At 40.0% G+C, this 24,849-nt stretch overlaps 1 protein-coding gene across 3 annotated transcripts; it reads right to left on the minus strand.

Annotated features, from left to right (window-relative positions):
• Nucleotides 1-30: 30 nt before the first annotated feature.
• On the minus strand, nt 31-24,006 carry eps8l2 (EPS8 like 2). Of its 3 annotated transcripts, none has more exons than XM_042412760.1 (21): nt 23,776-24,006; nt 19,717-19,767; nt 19,201-19,247; nt 13,440-13,504; nt 11,677-11,838; nt 10,833-10,982; nt 9,667-9,746; nt 9,415-9,524; nt 9,195-9,265; nt 8,989-9,115; nt 7,676-7,764; nt 7,508-7,582; nt 6,337-6,485; nt 6,068-6,239; nt 5,943-5,977; nt 5,743-5,848; nt 5,261-5,380; nt 4,029-4,104; nt 3,738-3,906; nt 1,415-1,547; nt 31-987 (listed from the first exon to the last, which is right to left on the minus strand). In XM_042412760.1, exons 1-21 carry the CDS (start codon nt 23,832-23,834, stop codon nt 910-912), a joined length of 2,124 nt encoding a protein of 707 aa, XP_042268694.1. In that variant the 5' UTR covers nt 23,835-24,006; the 3' UTR covers nt 31-909. The 3 variants fall into 3 exon arrangements, with proteins under 3 accessions (XP_042268694.1, XP_042268695.1, XP_042268697.1); XM_042412761.1 differs by having other exon boundaries at nt 23,759-24,006; XM_042412763.1 differs by lacking the exons at nt 19,717-19,767; nt 23,776-24,006 and adding an exon at nt 17,042-17,208 and having other exon boundaries at nt 19,201-19,238.
• Between the last annotated feature and the right edge of the window lie 843 nt (nt 24,007-24,849).

The following is a 24,849-nucleotide window of genomic DNA, read 5'->3' on the forward strand; positions in this document are numbered from 1 at the left end:
AAACACAAAAACTTCGTACAAAAAAAGATGTGATATTAAACATTTAGGAAGTTTATTTGTGTCCCATATTTACAACCTCCTTGACTTTTTCATCAAATCTTCATTTAATCATTAATACCAGAAGAAAATACTCTCCTTAAAATATACCTTAATATTTCTGTGTCCATGCAGTTTACCCTGCAAAATTCCATGCTGCAAAAAAAACACATTAATGACAGCATTTCACCATTGTTGACAAAGACTTCATGCAGAATTTCTGAGTTGAGTAGATTATCAATAGCAAGACTAACTGTACTGCTGATCTGCAGCTACCATCCAGGATGAGAGCACTGCTGACATCTGTTATGAGCAATACATAGAGGATGTTTTATTATTCATTATAGCTGTAAACAGTAATATGAAAATAATTGGCTAAATATCAGAGAATGTGTCATACATCCTGGCACAGATTTGGGTATTTAACAGCTAAGATCTACTTCTTTACCGATTCATTTAGTAAACAGCGGCAATATTGACAATGAGCATAACAATCATATTGCTTGTACAAATATGTATGTTACATGCCTGTCGCACATACTGTACACATGCACACACACATACACACACACTCACACACACACCAAACTGTACATAGTTTCATGTTTCTCTTTTCATACAAGAAATATCCCTTCAATGACAATATTGAATGAGATGAATGAATGGGAAACAAAAGCAACACAATTAGTTAACACATGAATACATACACATTGGGTGATACAAAATAAATATACAATTAAACATGTATACAACATTTGAATATATTCTACTGTAGGATCTAACTAACAGTAGATTGATTTGAGAAGCTGCTGCAGCGAGGGAGTCGAGGGGAAGGAAAAGCAGCTGGATGGGTCATCGTGCTGGTCGGCAGGTTCATTCTGTGCTGCCAGAGTCGATCCTCTCCTGTCTCCGCTTCATGATCTCCTGGAGCTCTGAGTCTCCGCTGGACTTCTGTAAAGAAATCACAAGATATTCCTTTTCTTTTAAAAATAACGTTCCCGTATTCTTCTATTACAAAGTGTAGAATACAGAGAGATACAGAAAGGCTTGAAGCCCTGAATTTAAAAAAGAAACAGAAGCAAAAAACAGAAATTTTATTTATCCAACTATCATTGAAGATGTTCTTTGGATTCAAGGACGCAAATCATTAAATTTAGAAGAGTCTACAACCATGCTAGCAGCTCTGCTCACCATTTTAATGTAGTCTGTTAACATTATTAGAAGTACAGCTGAGAGAAGTATGAGACAAATTAATATCACTTAAGTTATCACAATTCATCTTCTGGGCACCACGGATATCTGTACCAAATTTCAAAGCAATCCATCCAACAGTTGTCGAGACATTTCGTGCACACACACGGACAGGTGTGTTACTGACCTCTAGCTGTGTCTTCTGCACAGTGATCTGACAGTACACACGACCACCTTCCTCTCCGCACACTGCCTTCAGTTCTTCTTTGTTGAGGGAAAACAGCTGGGCGCCAGTCAGGATCCCTAAACATTCAACCGCCCTGCAGAAAAAAGACAGTCAGACGATTAATTTACATGTTGTTTAAATATATCAACATCTACTGTATTTACAAATTGTATATTGTTTCCAGTAGTGACAGACACTAATGTTGCTGAAACACTGCCAAAAAATTGACAGTTTTCACAGCACTGAGTCATGTCACAGCAGGAAAAGTACCAGTGTAATTAATACCATTAAAAACGACTGCATTTGATTGAGGTGTGTCTGTTGCACCATCTTGGTGTTCTGAATACTGACTGAATCACTAGAAAAACATTTAATTGAACTGATTCATCACTACTAATACAAATTACACCTGTTGCTTCAAACCCTGTGATATATGTTGGTTTTTGTCCACAAAGTATCAAAATACCTTTAAATGAGCGCCTACAGTCATGCTAGTGGCTCTGTGGGGCTGTACTTTGGCACAGCGGTACTTTGAGTTAAATGATCACATGCTAACATGTTCCCTATGGCAATGCTTATGTGTTGATGTTAAGCAGATAAGGAGCTATAGCGAAAGTTCATCCTCTGTATGCATAAGGCTGTAGTTTTATTTCTCATACCATCATGCCTTTCACTTCTCTAATGCATGCTCACTCATCATTTCCTTTGCTTTCATTATCTGTCAATCAGCTGTTCATATCAGCTGGTCACATCTATCCAACAGCACAGCCACACACCCCCACTGTCAGCCTATCATCTTGTGGCTGTCTTTTTAAATGTTTTCCTCCCTCTCTGCCTTTAGTGCTTTCAAGCTGCCGTTATGCGCACCCCACCACCTCCCCACCTCTGCCTAGTCTTCGCAGATTCATCAGTTCATCACTTCATCAACCTCATCAGCCTTATCAGTCTCAGCGGAAGTCATCAGCCACCATCAACAGTGTCTGGACTCTATGGGGAGATTTATCTTGCTGTTGCTCAGGACTGATGTCCCTTAGAAAATCTCCCTGTAGAGTCTAAGTGCCAAAGACTTTTAACAAGACTAATTATCAATCATATCATAAATCGAAATATTGGACAGATTTAAATTTTGACTTAATGGTGCCAGATGGAAAGTCAGGAGATCCCCAAAGTTATTACAATTAATCCTGAGGAGGAAAATTAACATGTGCACCACATTTCATGGCAATCCATTGAACAGTTGAGTTGAGACAACCGATCAACGGAAGACGCCATCCTCCACACCACCCTATCTCACCTGGACGAGAAAGGGAGCTATGTGAGATTACTGTTCATTGACCACAGTTCTACAGTTCATCATTTAACATAATAATTCCCTGCAGCCTCGTCACAAAACTCAAGGACCTGGGATTAAACACCTCAGTCTGTATGCAAATCCTTTACTTCTTGACGGGCAGACCATCCTCATCCATAACACCTCAGGGCTGCGTTTTGAGCCCCCTGCTGTACTCCCTGTACACACACGACCCTGTAGCTACTTTCAACTCCAAACACCATCATCAAGTTTGCTGTCGACACATTTGTGGTGTACCTGATCACAGATACCCCTGATTATCAGCTTCAAGTACCTTGGTGTCCACATCACCAAGGGCCTGACCTGGGCTCAGCGGTGAGAAAGGCAAGGCAGAGACTGTTTATTCCTGCACCATCGAGAGCGTCCTGACTACAATGCCCTGCAAAGAGTGTTTCGTTTGGCTGAATGTACACTAGGTGGTGCTCTACCCTGCCTACAGGATATTTACACAGGGCGCTGCAAGAATAAGGCTAGGAGAATCACTAAGGATGCCAACCACCTGAATAACGGCCTTTTCTCCCTGCTGCCGTTGGGAAGAAGGTACGAGATACACCAGGCCAGCACGGAGAGGCTCAGGAAGAGGTTCTACCCCCCATATGTGAACCTCATGGTGATTCTAGAGGAAAGGTCACCAACTCAAGTCAGTAGGATTCATCCACTGGGCACCATGAATGTCTGTACAATTTTTCATGGCAAGCCACCTATAATCATCAAGACATTTGAGTGTGGAAGTGGTGGACAGGTCGAGTGACATCCCCTGGCCCACGTCAGACAAGCGTGGCTAAAAATTTATTATCGACAGTGCAGTAACATCAATGAAGAAACACAACATCAGCTTTGAATGTCTCCTGACATTTCAGTTTCAACTTTAAGGTGTGGGAACTGAGAAAGTATTTTGATTTGCTAGACTGATGACTGTCATGGGTGACTTACGGTTTTGAGAAATCTTTTGCTTTGAGCCATGCTGTGACCTCCTCTGGGGTTGAGGTGTAGCTGAGCGGCACTTGGTTGCCGGAGTGTCGCTCCACACGGAACTTCCTGGGCGGCTGGCTTTTGTTAGCGGTGATCGCCATCAATAACTCATTGTTGACCTCATCCATCACTACAACACAGAAACAGGACGGCAACAGAAGTCAAAACGAGAGTGACAACTTGTAAAAACTGTTTCAAAACATATCTGTAAATCCTAAGTCTGATTTTGTTTACTTTTTTGTGTTCACTCACTTCTGTCTTTGGGTCTACCCTTGTTGAAACTGTCTCCATGGTTCATAGAACCATGTGATGACTTCCTGTAGCCATGCTGCACACACACAGACACAAACACAGTCTATGAGAAAGCAATCACAGCCAACAAAAAACAGGTTTGTCCTTCAACTCATTGTGGTTAATACATTTTTGCCCAGGAGCCAAAAGTAAAATATGTGTGTGAAAGTATCGCACACCAAGAGCAGCTGAGTAGCAGTACGTGCTGCAGGGCGTTGGTGAACCTGCATGCAGTGTTGATTGAATGCAGTATCTGTCTATAGGAGTGCAGGCTTTCAGTGAAGGTAGGAACAAAGCTGCTGCACAGTGTGGAGAATCACAAGTGCAGAAAGTCTGTACACAAAGCTGCCCTGCATTTAGATGATATCAGTCAGAAAAATTATCTAACACTGTTATGCAGCTTTAATCTCTGGTATGTAATGCAATCCAGGATTATTCGGTGATAACATTTTGCAATAAAACTAAAATGTTGAATAATTAAAGTGATGACTTGTACATGCTATAAATGATTTGTTATCTATCCAGGCTTTTTATTCATCTAATTATGTATTTATCGTTGGTAAATCCCTTTATCATGACTTATACACACTGTAGCAAATGTGTTATCTGTTTTTTGTACTTTTAACCTCAAGGCAATAGTTCTTGCCTGCCAAACAAATGTATCCACAAGCAGTGATAAAGAAACCATGACCAGTCTCATTACTTACTATTTTAGTTTGCAATTGCCTACATTTCCCAGAATTCAAACTCCTGATAACATGCCTGAGCTTGTGCACTTGAGCAGGAGATTGTGACTTTAAGCGGAGTGACAGAGTAGCACAAGTACAAAAAGCTGATTTAGAAAAAATATATTCATAACACGACATATTTTATGGCTGCATTGCATTCTGGTCTACTGAGGCTATTGTCAACAGACAAAATGGTATCTGAACAAATACTGAACTGAACACTGCTGCAAACAAAGAGTCTATAATTAAATGTCAGTGTGGAAATTGCTGGAAATTATCTTGTCATGGCATCACTTTGTTTGCTTTGAGTAGCTGCCTGTGGTAATGCTAAAAATATAACAGGAACACAAAAGGTGGATTTTAACTATTACTTTTATTTTAAGGAGAAGCTTAATGCACCCATGCAGAGTTGTATTGGTAAAAATATAAAGTTAATACACTGCAGATAGGTATAGTACAGGTCACCTGATTGAAGACGGCTTCAGGCTCTTCTATCTTCACAACATCCAGCATGTTATATGGGACGTAGCCGGCCTGGCCGCTGCGATTTCGTAGTTTCCACCACTGTTTGTCATCTTCTATCACCTGCAAAACACATTTCACATCACACTCCACAACACTGAAGACTACAATTAAACTCAAATATTGTGTAGCACAGACAGCTGACCTGAGTACAGCTGAAATTGCTTTTTTACTGGCATTTACTTTTTATGTGTAAACACTGGACATGGGTTAATCTTTACTTACTACTTTCTACTTACTTTTTAAATTTTTTTTTTACAGCATATAGTAAAGTTGAGATTATTAACTTTACAGCAGGCTATGAAAAGTTTGCATCATCCCTGGCAGTTGCTACATGTTACAACGTACATCTGCATTTATACAGATGAACTACAGGATGTGTCAATCTTTGCATTGGAGGTAAGAAAATATGCCGTTGTTTTCACCTCGAGGATTTCATCCTGCAACACTGACAGCTCGTTGGCATTCCGCGCTACAAAGTGGTAGCGAATTTTGGCATATTTGCGGGTCGCGGGCATCCCATTGTAAGACCTGTTAAGACACATGGAATCCTCTCATCACAGTTCGACATGTTTTACACTCTACTGTGTCATGTGAAAAGTGTGTGAAGGACTTTATCACTTACCCATTTGATGAACTTGAGGAATGAGTTCCATAAAACTGCAAAAACAGACAGATTGTTACATTTTCAAGGGTTGGGACTTCTAATTACCAGTATATTTACAGGTGGCCGATATACATAACCCGTACCTCATCAGCTGAGTGTTTCCTGTAATTGGGGCTGGTGGGGGACCCCCCCAGTGGCCCCGTGGGGCCCTCTGTTTCCCATGGGGCCGTCCTGAAGAGCTCCGCTGGCGGCTCCCAACCATTACGAAACTTGGGATAATAAGGCGGAGCACACTGATCCCTCGGCCACTCTGCTCTACAGGAGGAAGAGGAGCAACAACAGGATGTTCAAAAGGTGACCTTTAAGCTGCCCATCCTGACAAACACAGTCCACAGTAATAATACACATGTACCTGGGTTTGGTCCATCCGTCCCCCAGCAGCTCAAAGATGGTCATCTCTTTGGGGGTGAGGTGACCCCGCAGGAAGTCAACAGTGTCTTTGGACAGGTGAGGAGAGATAATTGAACGTGTGAGTTCAGGACTTCCACAGCTCTGCAGCACCTGTGGACACATTCAGAAGTTTAGTGGCTTTTAATAATGTGTTTAGAGGAAAACTGTATCTTCCATTTATAACCTACAACTGTGTATTATTCATTTTTTTCGCTATTGTAGCAAATATAGATGCACATATACAGTACATGGTATCAGTGTTGGCATGTGTGACATTTGATCAAAACGTCAGTGCTTATTTTGAGTAGTTTTCAATTTTGGTCACATTTTGTCTGATCCTCAAAAAGAGTTTCGATGGTCAGCTCTAGTATTCACTGAAGAGATTAAATAAACACTTTCTGATATGGTATTTAATTAAAAGATACTTTTTTAGAAAGCCTGCATCCAATAAATAAATAGCAATAAACCATAACTGCATCACAAATCTCTTTTAAATACACTAAAATACTTATTTAAGCATCTGTTTTACACTGAGAAACATCTAAATACAGCACAGATGTAGCTGACGCTGCTGCGTGTTGACAGTGATTGTTGAGTGATGCCAAACTTTGAATATTACTGCTCTGGCGTTATCTCGACGTTATCAAGCAAATCCATCGTGTCCAGAGATTACCACACCATATCAATGCTGAGCCTAATCACAGCAGGTTATTTCTATCTAGCAGTATCGAAGGTGTGGCTCAACACTGTGACTTGGAAAACCAGCATTGTACTGCTGCACCTGTGTCACTGCTGAAAGCCACGTCGCTCCAGTCTGGTGAGAATTTAGTAGAGCAACAGTGGGTGTGGTGCCAGAAAAAATAAGAACAATAAAAGGAATGTCTGATAGTGACAATGCAAACTCTAAACTGTTCTCATTCTGTGTATTCAAATAGCTTCAGTGTTTTCTTGTCAGATACGCCTGGGGGCTCAGTCAACATTAAGGGTATCCACTGACATGGAGAACTTCTGTAGAATGATTTAATCTGTAGACATTCAGAAAACACCATGTGTTCAAGATGATGGCATCTCATTTAACACATCCTTCATCTATATAACATCAGACACACTCTGAACAGATGTTTAGCCCTTACCAGCTCCAGAGGGCCGAAGAGGAAATGAACCAGCTCAGACGCACTTGGATTCTGGATGTGTTTCTTCAGTTTGGCCTGCAGGGGGCGCAGTGACAGACACAGTGAGAAGGTGATGAAGAGGGGGCAGCTAGACAAGAACAATTTAGGTTAGGAGCTGTGATATCTCACCAAGAGGTTGAAGGCCAGCTTCAGTTTCTGCAGGCTATCAATGAATTCTGCTTCAGTGGGGGGCTTGGCTCGCAGGGTCAACATGCCCTCTGTAAACAACCAGAGCAGACCAGCAACAATGACCACACAGGGACTCCAGGGTTACCAGTCTGCCGTACAGACACATTACAGACCGGACATGGGTTTCACTTTCTGGCCAGGGTGTAAAGTCACAAGAGATTTTTTAAAAATCTGACCAACCTAAATGTTATTTTTCCATCTCCACTAAAGGTTACAGCCTGTCTGCGGTTAAATAAAGGTTACCGGTTCAGTAATAGTTAGTTAATTAACAGCTTTACAGATGAAAAGTTCACCTTGGCCAGAGAATAAAAGCCCAAGAAAGAATGTGCTTCCTCAGCATTTCTCAACCTGAGACCCAATAAATCCCAAAATTCTCATGACCCCCGAAATCAGAGTTATGTCACGCAAATTTAAGTATGAAAATCCTTTAAAATGTTTTTTCAGGAGCATGGACGGAACTTCACTATGATCACACCTACTCATTCTTTAAATATTAATTTTAGTTAATTAAGCTTTATTTATTCGGGATGCTTCACTGAAATTCAAAAAACATATCAATCAGTACATCTGTCTTAGAAATCTTTTGATCAACAAGTGACACCATGAGCCATCCAGGTCCCAAAGTTGAGAAACAGATTCTCTAAATAGAGAATACATCACTCTCAGCACATCTGTCTGTCTGGTTAGGAACAAAACACAAACAAAAAGTAGCACTTCCTGTATGTGAGTTTGTCCCTGTCCGGACACACATTCCATAACAATCATTATTAGGAGTCACATGTGTGACTCACTGCACAGGGAACAAGGTGTGTTGATATAAAAACACAGCATCACACCACTGCCTGCTCTGGGTGGTCAAACATTACTCAGCATTTTAAAGTAATATTATAACTTAACAGTGTAATAATTAAGACACACAACACAACTGCATGTCATTGCAGCCTCCATTCACAATTAAACTACAGTAAGTTTGTTTTCTTTGTATACATGAATTAGCCAAAATCTCACTTATTGTAGGATAAAATAAAATCACAAATGGGGGAAACTAAAGTAATAATATTACTTCTGTAATGACAACTGAGTAATGAGTACTGTGTTACTTAACAGGACCCCAAACTGGCCACTACCACCACACATACATCACTGGAGTCCCGGGCCACAGGACACAAAGAGACACAAACATGGCGTTGTGAGCAATATGAACATATTGTCACTGCATTCTTGCCACCACATCAGAAGAAAGGGAGACAGACCTGCTGGTCCTTTCTTCTTATTCTTCTTACTCTTGTTGCGCTGGTTGAGCTGGGAAAAGGCCTCTGCTGCCTTTTGCAGCCGCGCCACAAAGATTTCAATGTCATCCAGGGCACAGTTGAGGATTTGCTGAAGGAGACAAATCCTGGGGTTTAGCATGAAGAATATGACGTTATGAGAAGGTGAAAGGAGCTCAGCAAACACTCACCACATCCTTCTCAATGCGCTGGGCAAGCTTTTCATGTGACTCTGTGTCATTTTGTCCAGAGGGTCGTCTGTCTGCATCCAAACACAAAAAGGAATTGTGATAAAACAAAAAACATGCTGACACGAACACAACAATTTAGCATAATTTTGCACAAAATGTGAGCTGTGTGTGTAAAAAAAATACATTCTTTTGAGTGCATATGCAGTATGTGTATTCTCACCTTGTGTGTTTGGGGCAGCCACTCGTCCCTTCGGAGTAGGTGCGGGGCCCTTTGGGGCTGAAGGGGGGAGGATGGTCTCTCTGTGGCGCTTCATTTTCTCCTGGTTCACCCTGAAGGAGGAGGAGGAGACATCAAGACCATCAGCACCTGACATCAGGTTAGCTAACCACTAATTATAGGTCACCTGATAATATGTGCATTTGACTGTAAGAATGTTTGCATGTGTTTGTGTAGCAGCAGCACAGTTCTCACTTCAGAGTCTGAGGCCTCATTTTCTTTCCATGCTTGTTGTCTCCAATGGCGCTATCAACATCCGCATGAACCATCTCAGCCTGGAGAGAGCGAGAGAGACACAAGTGAGTCAAACTTAACATTCATCTGGAAAACTTCATCATAATGCAGTTTCACTGGCAGCCTTAGATGGGGAAACATTTTCTGTCTCTACTGCCAGTTGCAGTTTTTTCACATGAAATTTCATTGAGAGTTGACAGTAAATATCTCATTGCACACTGACAATAATATATACCTCATGATGAACTATGTATTGCAAACTGGATCAAAGTGATTAGATTAATTAAATTCTATTCCAGAGTGATTTCTGATCTGCAGTCATTTGGATTGTAAGTCAAAAGGTACTGGAGTTTCTTATAATCCATTAATATTTTTCATTGTTTGTGTCTTCATCTACACCTCAGTCAAGCTTTAGCTGCTGCAAAACTGAGGAGCAATCTGACCGAGCTTTACAGCATCTAAAAATCTACAGACAGACCTCGCATTGACGATTTTATGTTTCAGTGCTTAGTGTGTCAACTGTGTTGCTCGCACCAGAAAAGTCTAGAATAAATAAACTTTACTGACTTCCAGTATATATTTACATAGAGCCAGTAGATGGTGAGATGATGATCTCCAAAAATCACATCCTACAGATTCTGAACATGTCATCTTTCTATTTTTCCTTCACACTGAATATTGCATCACAGTTTAGATAAGCAAGACAATTCACTCTCTTTTATATTCTTTCTATAAAGACAATTACAGGCAAAATGTGATAACCAAAGGTCATTGTATTCACTCCTCCACCCTGGTCAATGATTATGGGCCCAATTATGATAATCTAGTGTTTTGTTTTAACCTTTTCTTTGAATTTATTCACACTCATTCTGAACTATCAACAAGTAAAAAAATTATACTCTTTCAGCTACAGATCTTCCATCAAGCAAATTTCTTTGAGCGAGGTTACAAAAAATGTGAAAAGGACACACACAGGCACACGGCCACCAACAGCAGTGAAATTTGACCCAGTGCTCCAACATCAGCCCTTTGGATTTATGAATGACATAAAACACAAAGCCAACCAATCATGCACAGACAAGGATGCAAACTGAGCCAAAGGCTGCGGCATTCAAACTGAGACCCACCTCCACCTCGTCACAGTGGAAGAAGTGGATGTCGGGTTTATGCTGTTCATGGTCCTGACACACGAGCAGCAGCACGGAGGCGTAACGCGACTGATTCAGCACTGCCTGACACAGGTGGATGGTGGGTAGCGGAAAGTTTTCCAACTCTTCCTGCAGGAAAAAAAACAGTAGACTAAGGCTAAGTCCTCACTAAGATAAAATAATACCACAAACAGTCATAGTATGCAGTAGAGAGTGTAATTAAAGGAATAGTTCACCATTTTGGAAAATACATTTATTGGCTTAATTAGATGAGAAGAGCAGCCAGCTAGCTTAGCTTAGCTTGTCTGGCTCTGTCCAAAGGTAACAAAATTCGCCTACCAGCACCTCTAAAGTCCGCTAATTACCACATTATATCTCCTTTGTTTAATTGGCGCGAAAAAACAAAGTGTCAAAATGACAAAAGTCTTTCATGTCTTTAGCGAAGCTAAATGACTGCAGGCTCCAGCTTCATATTCTTTGTACAGACATGAGAGTATATCAGTCTTCTCATCTAACGCTCACCAAGAAAGTAAATAAGTGTATTTCCCAAAATGTCAAACTAATCATGTAGGAAATTATGACAAGAAGTATTTATGTATGTAAAAATAATAATGTTAGAAAATATCAATAAAATTCATTGGTAGCTGCATGTGTTATTTTTTATTTTTGGTTGGAATTGAAGTCATACTTTCCTCTCTGTGCTGTAGATCACAAGCACAAATCAATGGCTGTAAATGTGACCTTTGTAGCATGTTAACATAATCTGATAATGTGTGTATGTGTATGTGTGTATTCGTGTGTGTGGACGAATGTGCAGCTGTACCTGTGTGTCACAGTCCAGCAGCCTGACCGCCTTGTCGGTGACCTGCAGGAGCATCTCCTGCGTCCAGATTTTATCTTTAGAATCCAGAAAGACGAGTTTCTTGATGGCATCGTCTACTGTGGCAATAGACTCTGTCTTGTCCATGATGAACGTGGAGAGATGCTGAGGAGATAATGTGTTGTTTAGGGAAGTACAAGATTTGCGGCTGGTAAGGGTCTATGACCTGGTGTAAACAAAAACCATTGGCTGTATGGAAGGTAGGAGAGGTATGGTTTAGAAAGTGGTTAGCCACAATTTAAAATACACATTATTTCTAGTTAACTGGCTGCATGAAGATCAAAAATTTGGGAAATATGCCTTTCGCTTTCTTGCCAAGAAACTTGTGTATATATGGGAGCGTTATTGATCTTCTCATCTTAGTATTTCCCAAAATGCAACTGTTAACTGTACTGTATTTTTCTTTAAGCCTGTTTTTTTTTTTTTTTCCCCGAGAAAAATACTTTAACTGATACAACATTTCTCCCCTTCAACTGACAGTTATTAAGCATTACTGCCTGTTTTATTTGATTTCACAACTGTAATATTGCCTCTTTAATGACTCTGCATGTGTCTGCTGCCAGCATGGCCGTTATCTGTGATTATCTGCCCGTGCGTGATAATGGGGAGGCATTTAGAGTAATCCTATCAGCATGGGCACAGTACATAGTTCAATACTATCCTGGGCCTGAGGCACATCTCTGTTTCTGTTTTCCCAAAATCATCCTCCCACTGCTGCATTCATATGCCCGATTGATTTAGAAATGAGTGTGGAAAAATGAAAAGTTCCCGCAATTCAGATGTAATGAAGATATTAACTAGTGTGTCAGTTTTATATCTAAGCAAAGGAACAATACACCATAATGTTTATATTAAGTGCTTTGATTTTAACTTCTTTCTACAGCAAGGTTCACTGACCTGTTTTAAATTCTAAATCCATATACTTATAGACCTTAAGTGCAAGATTTCCATTTCTTCTTCAAGCCTTTTTTGTGTTTCACATAAAGCCAAACATAAGATTTTCCGGATTAATTATACATTTTTATGCGCATTTGAAAATATATAATTATCTCTATTTTTAAGTTCAATTGAGGGGATCATTTATGACTTTATTTATCTCCTCACTCACCAGACAAGTAAACAAGGATGACTTGCATTAGCAATAAAATACAATACAATAAATCAAATCATAAAATGCATTGAAAATTACGGTAAACAGCGTCCTAATATTCCTTATTACTCGGAATGAGATCTCTTCTTTAAAAACAAGATTAAACATTAATTTTTTTAATTCACTTTAATTTGTGGTAACATTATTTTCAACTTGGATAATGATTAAAGATAAAAACCTTTTGAGTATAAGCACCTTAATGTGAGAAAAAAAACATGCGCATCACGATTTCCCAGAGCCCAGAGTGACATCTTTAACAGTCAAAAGACATTCAATTTAAAATTACATAAATCCAGGAAAAGCAGCAAATCCTCACAACTGAAAAGGTAGAACATTTTTGGAATTGAAGATTGAACAATTTATAAAACGATAGAAAATAGTTTATGATTCATTTTATATCAATTGAGTAATCAATTAATCGACAAATTCTTCAAGCTTTGAGTCAATAAAGCTAATCCTAAACTTTCCAATTTTCCACACTCATTTCTAAAACTTAAACATTCAAACACTACCTACACTTAATTCCTCAAACCATCAAAAACACAGCAGGTCTTACCTCAACATGATACTGTGACGTCTCGTGCATGATATAATTGGAGTTGGAGTATTTTTTCCTTTGCTCTGTTGAAAAGAAAATAAACATGTTAGAAAATAAGAAACTGAGAAACAACCCAGTCCTGCCTACTATAGTACTATATGTTTAACTATATAAACAGCTGACAGTAAATACCGACCTAGAGTCCACATGTTGCCCGAGTCAGCACTGAACAGATGAAATGAGACGATATGTGCGTGCTGAAACCAACAAGGCAATAAGGAAGTAAAGACAGGTAAAGTCTCTACTCCCTTTATACAGAGCAACTGTAGACTTTACTGTCAACTAAACTAGATATTCAAACACACACACACACACCCACACACACACATAAGACCTGCTTTAGACATATGATAGTATATTTTACAGTAGTGCAGAAAAAGCTATATGGACTTTTCTCTGTATGTAACACAAAAGTGATATTAAATCTTTTAGCACATTTTTTTGTCTAAAAGTGTCCTTCCAAAAGGACATACGAAATCAAGACATACTTAGAAGTTAATTATTAAATCTGATATCAAAGAGTTTGTGTGTTTGGTCATGCCCTCTATTATTCCACATCATCTTGGCCAGGGTGACATTACAGACCTAACTCCATGCCAGGGCACCAATCAGAGGCACAGATTTGCCACAGGGTCAAGGAACAGCGATGGCATTACTCGACAGCGGCACGCAAGCTTCCTCATTTGTCTCTTTGTTGTCACGTGTAACATTATAATTGGTTAAAGGGCTGTAAAGTCTGCCTGAAATGGACTCACAACACAGGTGGGAGTACTGCAAGTAGGGAGTGGCATGTTATAAATTATTTTTTGACAGTGACAGACTGATAACAACTCATATCAACGGGCGTGATATCACTACGCATATCCATGCAATAACAATAAACACCAGTAAAAGTTTCACCCCGAACATATTTCAATGATTGTTTGAATAATTATTTGAGTCAGATTTTTTTTTCCCACAAAGAAAAAGACTACTAACACATTTAAAAAAAAAATTTTGGGAGGGCATTTTATGTCATTATTATAGTGACAGAGGAGAGATGACATGAAATGGAGGGAGAGAGAAATGTGGGGCAACATGCAACAAAGGTCCGCTGCCAGATTTGAACCACAGAAGTTGTGGTAATATGGCGTGTGTCTCAACTAGAAGGCTACCTACTTACACTTTCATAAAAGCACATCAGCTCCTTCTCCTTCCTCATTTACAAATCCATAATCTACGTATGAATATGCAAATGTATTTTATTTTGTAACTACTAAATGCAAGATGTCGCCTACTTAACTGAAAGGTGTATGAAGCTTCAAAATCATACTGGACCATAATTGACTTCCAAACGAGTTGTGAACTCACAAAATTATCCTTGTATGTTAATTTCAGTCACGTTTTAACAATTTAATGCAACAATATGCATTTTAGTTTGGTGGAGTGACTCCGCTATGTGATGCTCTAGAACAAATCTGAGCAAAGCTTGACACATGCTGTCCCTGAGCTTACAACCCCCCCCCCCCAGCACAGCCTGAGATACACAACATTTGATGAACGTGAACAGATTAAAAAGAGACATTCAACATCACAAACAACTGAATGTCAATATAGGAGGAGGCTGGTGGATGGAATTCAATTCTGAGGCAGGCAGCAGTGAAGGCAGAGCTCAGTGTTGTTGTAGGCAGACTGAATGAGCGCCAAATGTTTATAGAGACCGCCTATTGTGAGAAGAAGATCGTGGTCATACTTGATTGGAGGGTGTATGAAACATGTGACTATTAAGTGACTTCAGTGTCTGCCAGTATCACCACGAGGCTCCCTGTGTTAAACTGAAACTTAAATTGAGCACGTAGAAACTTTCCTCCTTTGGCAAATAAATCAAAATCTCAATTCATCTTCTAGTGTCAAAGTCTGCACATACATCATTCTGCACAGTGAAGGTCAAACATCCAAGTGAAGTAACAATAATAAGAAAAAACATGTTTGAGTGGAGACTTTAAAGTTTGTTTAAAGATTGATGTAAGTTTGAAGATATCAAAAAACTTGTTTAGACCAATAAGGTTCAAAATGTTTAAATTACATTTGTAGTCATAGTAATGCAAACACTGGAGCTCCCTTTGTGAAATTCCACTTTTAAAACGGCATTGCGTGTGCTGTTGGCCGGAGCCGTTGTTTTTAAACTGGCCCAATTTTAATGAGTATGCCAATGTGGTCACTGACCTATTTACCAGGTGAATAGTCTGCAGGTAACAATTACGGTTAAACGAGAGCATGTTCCTATCAACTCCACTGCCAGATCTCATATCAGATCTCTTTCTTTCCCCCACCCAATAAAGTCAATATTTTGAAGCCACAAAGACTTCAGCTCTTGTTCTCTTTGCATATAGATGTTGACACACATTTCACTTTATGTTGAATGTGACATAAAGCCCTGCTGTTTGTATAGCACTTAAAATGTGTGTCAGGCCTCTACAGCACATTCCAATATTTGATATCTCTTTATCGATGGGCCATAGAGCTCTGATTGATCCATGCTTTGCAGCACTTAAAATGATTTTTAAGTGACATATTTTCCATGTCACCATCATCACTGTCCAAATGACGCAAGCATTTGTGTTTCCTCTTCCTGCCATTTCCTCTCTGCTGATTCCTTCCTGCTTGGCTCCACACCACACAGGTGAAACACAAGCGTCAGGTGTCTTTCTGAAAGTTGAGCTCCCTCCATGTCTTATTAATGACTGACATTTATGCCAATCAATTCACAGTGCTGCGACAGCTTGCAATAAGAGCCACTTAGCAGGCAGATGGGCAGATCCTCAGACCTCTCCAGAGTCAATGACCAGTGATAAACATGGCTGCTTGGCAGATTATCAAACCAATACATGGCCCAGATCAATCAGGCAACCCAAACTCCTTTAAAACTTCAACACATTGCAAATGAGTCCTGATACCTGACTCAATGCAAAACAACAAAAGTAAAAGTCTTTAATACAATGTCATGAAATAGTTTCATTATAAACCCATTTTTGCAGTTTAATTTGATTAACAAGGAGAATAAATTCCTGAATCAAAACGCAAAGACTGAATAAGTCCAACCAATCAGATAACTTAAACAATAAGCAGCTCATGACCTGTTTTTTTTTTTTTTTTTTTACTCTGACTGCATGGCCCCCTTTGGATACGGAAGTGTGCTGCTGTGTCCACAAAGATTTGGCCATATGTTACCAGAGAGTATCACATCCACACACTTCAGAGCCTGATTCACCACAGAGGTGTTGAACAAATTAATACAAGTTTACGTCATACATTTATTTATCAAGAACAGTAAGAAGCCAAACACATACTGTCATTTTGCAAAATATAGAAAGTCCAAATCAAACCCACAAAGCAAGAAAGAAACTGCAAGTACGTTGTTGACTGAAAGAAAGTACATTTAAAGTACTCAAACGTCTATCGTAGAGATATAACTGAATTTCATACGCACAAAAAGGAAAAACAATGCAGCAGTAAGAGATAAAAGTCTGTCTAGTAGTGTTTCCACCTGTTGATTCAATCGCAGTCCAAAGACATTTTACCTGACAGGGGCATGCTCCTCAACTAAAAACCGTCTGAGAGACTCAAGAAAGCCACTGGATGGTCTGAAGTCCAGGGATGATTCTGATGGTGGTGCCTCTTTGCTCTGCCCCAGAGTTGCTGATAACAGATCAGGTGGGATGACCTGTGCATCATTTGCATCACCTGTCTGAATGACAGCAAGTTTTGCATACAAGAGATTGAACTGGGACTTTTCTCTACATGTTTATTCAGCTAGCAGCTAACAGTGAGCAGCGTGCAGCGAACAACAGACCAATATCTATCCAAATAGCTACCGCCGTTATTAATGGTGCACAATATTGTCCACTCTCCTGCCTCTGTGGTTAGGCAGGACAGTCATGCTGCTGTCACCCTGGAGTGAAAAGATAGTGGTGACCATCTGTCACACAAGATGAGTCGAGCCAAAGAAACACAGCACAGCCTCGTCACACGTACAGTCGGATATTTCACAAAGATCACAAGAGTGGGTGCATCCTGTGGATATTTGGATGATGCATGGCACAGAAATGTTTCACAGACGACGAGGTGCACAGTTGGATGGTTTGAGAACATCTTGCATCCCTACAATACCATCATCTGTCATTTGAGGCGATTCTAAATTTGGAACAGTGCGGCCATGCATGAAAGCAGGTTGTCCTGTCATACCTTGGTACAGGTTTCTATTTGGGCCTATGATATGCTGCACAATGTTGCTCTATGTTGGCAGTGTGGAGGGAGGTGCCGGCAGGGACCAGTGAGCTAATGTCTGAGGCAGCTCAGGGAGGACCAGAGGTGAGAGAGAGGCAGAGTCCACCTCTTCCTTTCCTCTTTTCAATGTGCCTTTTATTCACCTGCAAGACGTGGGCATCCCCACCCTGTTCCAACCACACATTGAAAACAGGCACACCCTGCGCTCTCTGCTAATGTAACAGCACATTTCAGTCAGAGAAACACACCCTTAAAGAAGTATGCAACAGCTGAAATAAAATGTACTACTGAGTTACAATGCAGTCATGATAGACCAGTGATGGATATAAGTGGAGCCAACACAAATATTTTTAATATTTTTCAATTCAAAATATGAGACTACAAGTCAGACAAGATAAATATACGACTGCACACATAAGTGCCACTGTACTGTACTTACGCACATAAAAAAGGCTGATGCACCTGACAACAAATCCCAGCATGCTCTGCAGGCTTAGTGCAGAGCTGGAAACTCACGTTCCCTGCCTCCCTCCCATGTCCCTCAGTGTTTGACAGAAGTGTCGGTACAACAGGGGCCCTAAGCAGGACCTTGGCCCCCTCTTATCACTGAATGTGTGTTCTGGGAAGGGTACTGTGATAGTCCTGCGAGGCCATGGGATTGCAGCAACACGCCGCAGAGTGAGAGTGCGGGATTTCCTGACAAAGTCATTTGCATGGCAAATTAAATATTGTTGTGATTTGACTCAATTACAGTGCTGCTCCTCACGGTTGGAATGTTCTCAGTTTGTAATGAAATAAGAGGATAAGGTCTCGGATTATTCCATAATCCATTTAACATTTGTTCCTACTGAAGATGTAAATCTTTAAAAATGTCTATACAAATCTATACTTTCATTCTTAAAATAAGAAGTAATTTCTTAAAACAACTGGGCACTATAGCTTTTAGCAAGCATTACTCAAACAGGAGTAAATACTGCATTTGTCTCAGACTTTTTTTCTGCCACAGATTAATGTACATTTGGTGCTCTGTTGAGTATTTACAGTACCAGGATGGTGTATGTGGAACTGACTCAAGATAAACTACAGCGGCCGTGTTCATGGTAATGAAGGACATGTCACCCAATGCAACAGTGTGGCTCATTTAAAAGTTTTTCTTATACAATGATAGAAGTCTATAGCACAGAGAAATAAACTATATCAAGATTTTGCTACACAAGGTCGTTAGTTGAATAATTTTATTATTGGTTTTATTCCTTTACAAGTAAGAGTGTACAACCTCCTGAATCATAAGCTATAAATTGAAAATAAGTCAGTGGTGACTCATGCCAAAGAAATACGGGCAGGTATAATTACACATTAAGGGCAGGTAAAGGCAAAGGCTTGACAACAAGCCAACAATAAGACACTCCTGACAAAAAAAATGCACGTCCTCTCTCTCCACATACTCACTTACCGTAGAGGGCCTTGGCGCTGATCTTGCTGTCCGATCTGGCCACTCCACTGCAATGAGAAGAAGAGGAGACGGCGTTACGGTGCATGCCCTTCATCTTCTCTGGATGTCAGTGTCACAAACCCTCTGAAACTCGCACGCTGTCACTTCTCATGAGCACAAGCCCACAAAATGGGAGTGATATTACTGTACGGAGGGTGTCCGGGGAGACTAGCCAGCGCTGGAAGAGATTAGCCTGAGATTCTGAGCATATGGACTAGCCAGGGAGAGAGAGGGAGAGTGGAAAAGGGAAGGGGGGGTTGTGGGATATGGAGGGAGGCAGGAGCCAGGAACCCAGGCAAAGCAAACAATTCTCAACAGAGCTGCTCTGTGCCCGAGTTCCCTGACCCACACCACCTTCCACACACTGGGTTAGTGATTCTCTCGCGCCTGTGTGACAGTAACTCAGGATAACGCGATAAGCTAACACACAGAAAGTTAAATATGTCAGGGGGAAGAAGGGATGTGTGCCACACTCACTTGACTTGCTTTGACTGAGGTCCCAGGACACTCATGGTTCGAGGGATCAACCTGAAGAGAGAAAAAGAGAGGATGAGAATGGGAGAAAGAAAGAAAGTGGGAGACAATGAAGGATTGAGAGAGAAGGAAAACAGACCATTTCCTGTGTGATTCAGCTAAAAAAAGTCCTCTTCATGTTTTTCCTTTCATTCCACTGTAGTGAGCTCTCATATAAAGTCCATGGTGTATAAGCTTAGAAAGCTATAGGTATCTTTATGGTTGTAGATACAGTATGCAAAGTTGAGCTGCTAAACAGCCTGTTCTTCCACTGTAGGGAGTCAGGTGTTGGGCCTGTGCTGCTGGTAGTTGGGGGACTGATCTGGGACAATGGCAGACAGCAGGCTGATATGCGCTGTGTAATTAGATCCACTCTGTTGACGACTATATCTGCATAGCAGCAATTAATTAATTTGGTTGAGTTTTACACCCAGCGACGCTAACTACTTGATAATTAGTGTGGCCTCAAAGGAAGCAAACCGATGTGCAACACAGAACTGCGTCTAAATCTGAGAGATTAACAGGAGCAGGAAATGAGAGAACAAAACTCTCACACTCCTTTCCTCCTGAGCCCGGAGTCTCCGTCTTGTCTGTCAAGGCATGTACTGATGAGGTTATGTAACACACATCAGGCTTACATACAGCTCACACTATGGCTAAACATGCTCTATGAATTCTTACTCTTAACTGTGGATCCTGACAAGCTGCTACACAATAATGTGGGCTCTGTTTGGTTTCCTTTACAATAATTTATGGACTGTATCACTGTATTAAATGTAACCACTGATAAGTTAATGGCTAAAGTGAGTTGTATCGCCACACTTTTTACCTTTCATGGCTTTTAGACTTCAAGGAGTCATTAATCGCTTTAAACAACCCGTTCAGTGTGTATTATCAATTAGTGGTCAGAGGTTACATTCCTGTGTCACCAGAAAGCATTTTAGGTGTTCTGAAAGAACAATCCAATCTGTAAGATACAGAACTGACTATGTGTTACTTTGTGTGAGCGTGCTTTTCACAGTAATTATGAAAGTTGCAGTATCACGCTCTAACCAAACTGTTACCACTTGTACATGGCAGTCATTTCCACATAACAAGCCTTGCTTCCATTCTGAGGTGTAAAAAATGTTTTTTTGCACGAGTTTAGGCCTGAAACTAACAAATATTTTCATTATCAATGAATATGTAGATTATTCTCTTAATTAATCGATTAATTGTTTCGTCTATAATTGTTACTATGGCGATGTCTTCAATCCACAACACATATGACAAAGAAAAACAGCAAATTGTCATGTGAGATGCTGGGACCTTGAAAATGTGGCATTTTTTTGCTTGAAAAACAACTGAAGCGATGATTCGCTTATCAAAATAGCTGCCAGTTCATATTGCAGCTCTACACGAGATGCATCACACTACACACGCACATATGGTAAATACTGTGTATGACTGTTACAGGTGCAGTCACTCAAGATTATCTCACAGCCGATCATAAAGATAATCTTCCTCTATAGATAATCGCCTCAGATCTGATGAAACACATAGAGGGCAAATCAAAACAACAGCTTTCACAACCAGGACCAAAGTTGATGCTTCTGAAAGTATGATTTTGTTCAGATTGGACCACGTATAGCTCCAGGCCAACTGTTCAACAGCAACTATGACCAAATCTTACTGAGAAATGCAAATGAGGAAGAAAAAAAAAGAAAAATAGTCATATTTACTTTAGTGAAGTCTACACAAAAGACTTCCTCTTTCTGTCCTTATCTCTGGTCATCCCTTTTCTACGCTATTGTTTCTGGCTCTGGCACACCGCCAGGTTTCATGAGGGAGTTGAAGCTTGAGCAGGACAGGCTGGGTGTCATGTGTTGTCAAACTCATGACAAGAGGCCCTCTGCACACCTCTCCTCCACTCAGCCTAAGGTGCTTATTGTTCAATAATGACAACCCCTTATTCAAAGGTAATTATATGGTATTAGAGCAATAATTACACACAAAAAAAGGAGCCAAGTTTGCTGGCAGCTTATCTTAGGCTCACTCATTGAAGCTAGTTTGTCTCATATTTAATTCAGTTCTTTTTTTCACAATTACTCATAATATCTGTCAGTGTTTTCATATTGAAATGGATTGAGGTTAGACAAGTGTTGTCATATTCATACCGCTTTCTGTGATAACAAATCATTTGAGTGTGATGAGAACAGCACTGATTATTTCAGCTGAGGCGAGCCCTCCCTTTAACAGTCTCTCAGTTTAAGATTGTCATATCAGTCATGTGTTCTGTGTCGTTTCTGTCTTTCATACGTTATGTCACATGTTGTGGTTAAACTCATTGGCATCTAACATGCTAATAGTTTAAAAAAACACAGAAGAAGCTATTAAATTCTCATAAACTAGTGCAAAGCCTCAATCTGAACACTAATCAATACATAAATATCACAGTCACTGTCAATTGTCTTATAAGATTCAACTGAGAAGTTTAGAAACCCAAACCAAAAAAATCAGTTTAACATGGATTTTCTAAGGTATGTACAAAGTGTAAACAAAAACAAAACACATTTACAGCAGCTAATATCTGAAACCCATTTAATGCCATGACAACTATGTTAATATAAAGCAGCGCCACTAGAACATTTGGCCCCTTAAATAAATCTTATAACTGCTCTAAAATAATAAATATCTGCAATAACCTGTCCAGCTCTGGGCCAACAACACACACCTCATAACACACCTGAAACTTAAACAAAGGATGTAGGTTAATAGTGAGTGAATCACTACTGACAAACCCATTAATTGTGAAATAAACCCAGCGTTTACAGTCAAGGCTCATTTTGTGTGATTTTCTTTAAGACAACTTCCAGCAACATAATACAAGTCTGTCAAGACCTCAGCAATCCAATTTTATCCAAATTTTCACTTGAGTGTGACTGCACAACACATATATATTGTTTACATGATAACAAATTCATCTAATGTTTACAATATGAAGACACTGTCATACTACATTACTATACCTGGAAAGTAATGACGGGAATAGCTTATGTAATATCTGGTAAAAAATGACTTTGCTTTGATATGAGCAATCTGGACTTTGCCCTGTGCTCTTGAGTAAGCATTTAGAAGATAACAGTTATCAGATTTTATATATTTCAAGGCATTCAGCCATCTGGCTCAATCACATCACAATGTTATGGTAGCTGGCGATGATGCTGCAGGTTTATTATGAGTATATTGGTGCTGTGTGGTGAGTGCGCTCTGTGAATCAAGACACAGCTCCAGTACAAGATGAAATCAGGTCACTGACAAGATCTCTGTTTGTTCACATGAGATATATTTGATACTCCCAACACACAGAGAACAATCTTGTGCCGAGACAAAACAAAAAAGCATTTAAAAATCTGATCCTTCATTCTCATATAAGCATCAGTGTTACGTTATTTCTCCTAAACCAAAATGAAAACACATTACTCTCACCACACAGATAAATGCTGTAATTAAGGCTTTGGGTGACATCAGATGTAAATGTATGGTAGCAACATGTGATTATCTGTTTCCCTGCAATTTCAAACAAGGACACCTTATTCTATGAGGACCAGATACCAAAGGATGTTGCAGGATGTGAATTATCCAATTTCTGTACCAATAAATAAAAATATGTTGTTATATTAAAAATAAAGTACCAATAAAACTTCAAATCTGCAGCCTTGATCACAAAACATTAATAATGTGCTGCCAGATAATATATATATTAGGAGACATTTTCTAATAATCACTATAAAAATATCACTATACACAAATAAGTGGATCATTCTTTTCAGCCAACATGAAGAAGTCATTAAAGAGCTCAGAATAAATAGAAAGTTAAACAGCAACTCTACTGAGGAAGATCACATGGTAGGATCAAAAGCTCCAGAACATTTTCTATGTGGACCTTGTGATGAGTTTTGTCAAGTGGAACCGTGTTATATGAGTCAAGAGAAAGAAAGAAAACAAAAGAAAAAGTATCTTTTACCTCTCATAGAAACGTACAATGGTGTTTTCTGGACGGGATGCTCAAGGTGACAAACGTGGGGGAGGCAGTGGAGCATCAGCCTGCCATCACAGCCTGCTGCAGACCAGGACGATGAACACTGCAGGAAAACTGTCGATATTTGAAGCAGAGCCTTTATTTAACTAAAAGACTGCAAACTATCCAGTTGCCGTCTGAAAAAAGAGCGCACGCGTTTGTTGTCGATTCCCAGAAAAAGTCGCAGAGGAGGTGACGCGTGAGCAGGTGAGTGAGAGCTGGCTCAGTGGGTAACTCAATCTCAGAGGGGAGGAGCCCCACGGACACTTGAAAGAGGGTGTGTTGGTCGGTGTGTGAGGCTTTTCTCACTCCATTTCCTCCAAGTCTCACGGTGAGAGTTTGTATGCATGCTGGTGATACAAATCACTCATCTGTTTTATTAGACTGCGGTGCATAAAGCAGCAACAACCCAAACTTAAGCTGCCTGGTTTGCACAAACACATGGGCAGTGAATTATCAAATCAATAAGCAGTTTGCTTTAAAGTCTTAAGAATCCTGTAAATCCTGAGATCCTGTAAAGCACAGGATCGGTGGTAGTAAAAAAAAAAAAGTGACAAATGCATGTTCTAAAAATAATTTTACATGGAAGTTCTTCAGTAGTGGAGCCGGTTTAATTTCCACTGGATTCACTTTGTGATTGGTTTAAAGCAGGCGGATTCAGGAAGGTGAATGAAAGAGGAGCAACAGTGTGGATCGCTGCCCAGGTTTCAATGTCACTAGCTGGTAAGAATGAACACTCTTTGTCCAGCTATAGTGTGCTGTCCCTGCAAAGAAAATCATTTAGATAATGCAGTGCCCCTCTTCTAGGTATATTACATGAACAACATGCATAATTATTATGTTTTAACAAAACTTAATACTTCTCAGAGGGACGATTTTTTTTTTACATTTTGGCCACCACATACCGTCTGCATACCGGCAGTGGGAGAAAAAACATGAAAGCTTGCCCGCACACCAGCTTGACCTGGAGTCAGTGTTTGTCTGTGTGCGCGGTTGTTGCTCAAGCACAGGAACTCTGAAATGTGACTTGTTTTGTA

This window comes from Thunnus maccoyii, chromosome 5 (assembly GCF_910596095.1).
Source record: "Thunnus maccoyii chromosome 5, fThuMac1.1, whole genome shotgun sequence".
Taxonomy (NCBI): Eukaryota; Metazoa; Chordata; class Actinopteri; order Scombriformes; family Scombridae; genus Thunnus; species Thunnus maccoyii.

Coding starts and splice junctions, on each gene's coding strand:
- eps8l2 (XM_042412760.1), bottom strand. CDS start 23,834: ATGCTCCACTGCCTCCCCCACGTTTGTCACCTTGAGCATCCCGTCCAG. Junction 9,747..10,832: donor TCCACTGTGACGAGGTGGAG/GTGGGTCTCAGT, acceptor CGCTCTCTCCAG/GCTGAGATGGTTCATGCGGA. Junction 7,583..7,675: donor AGCTGGCCTTCAACCTCTTG/GTGAGATATCAC, acceptor CGCCCCCTGCAG/GCCAAACTGAAGAAACACAT.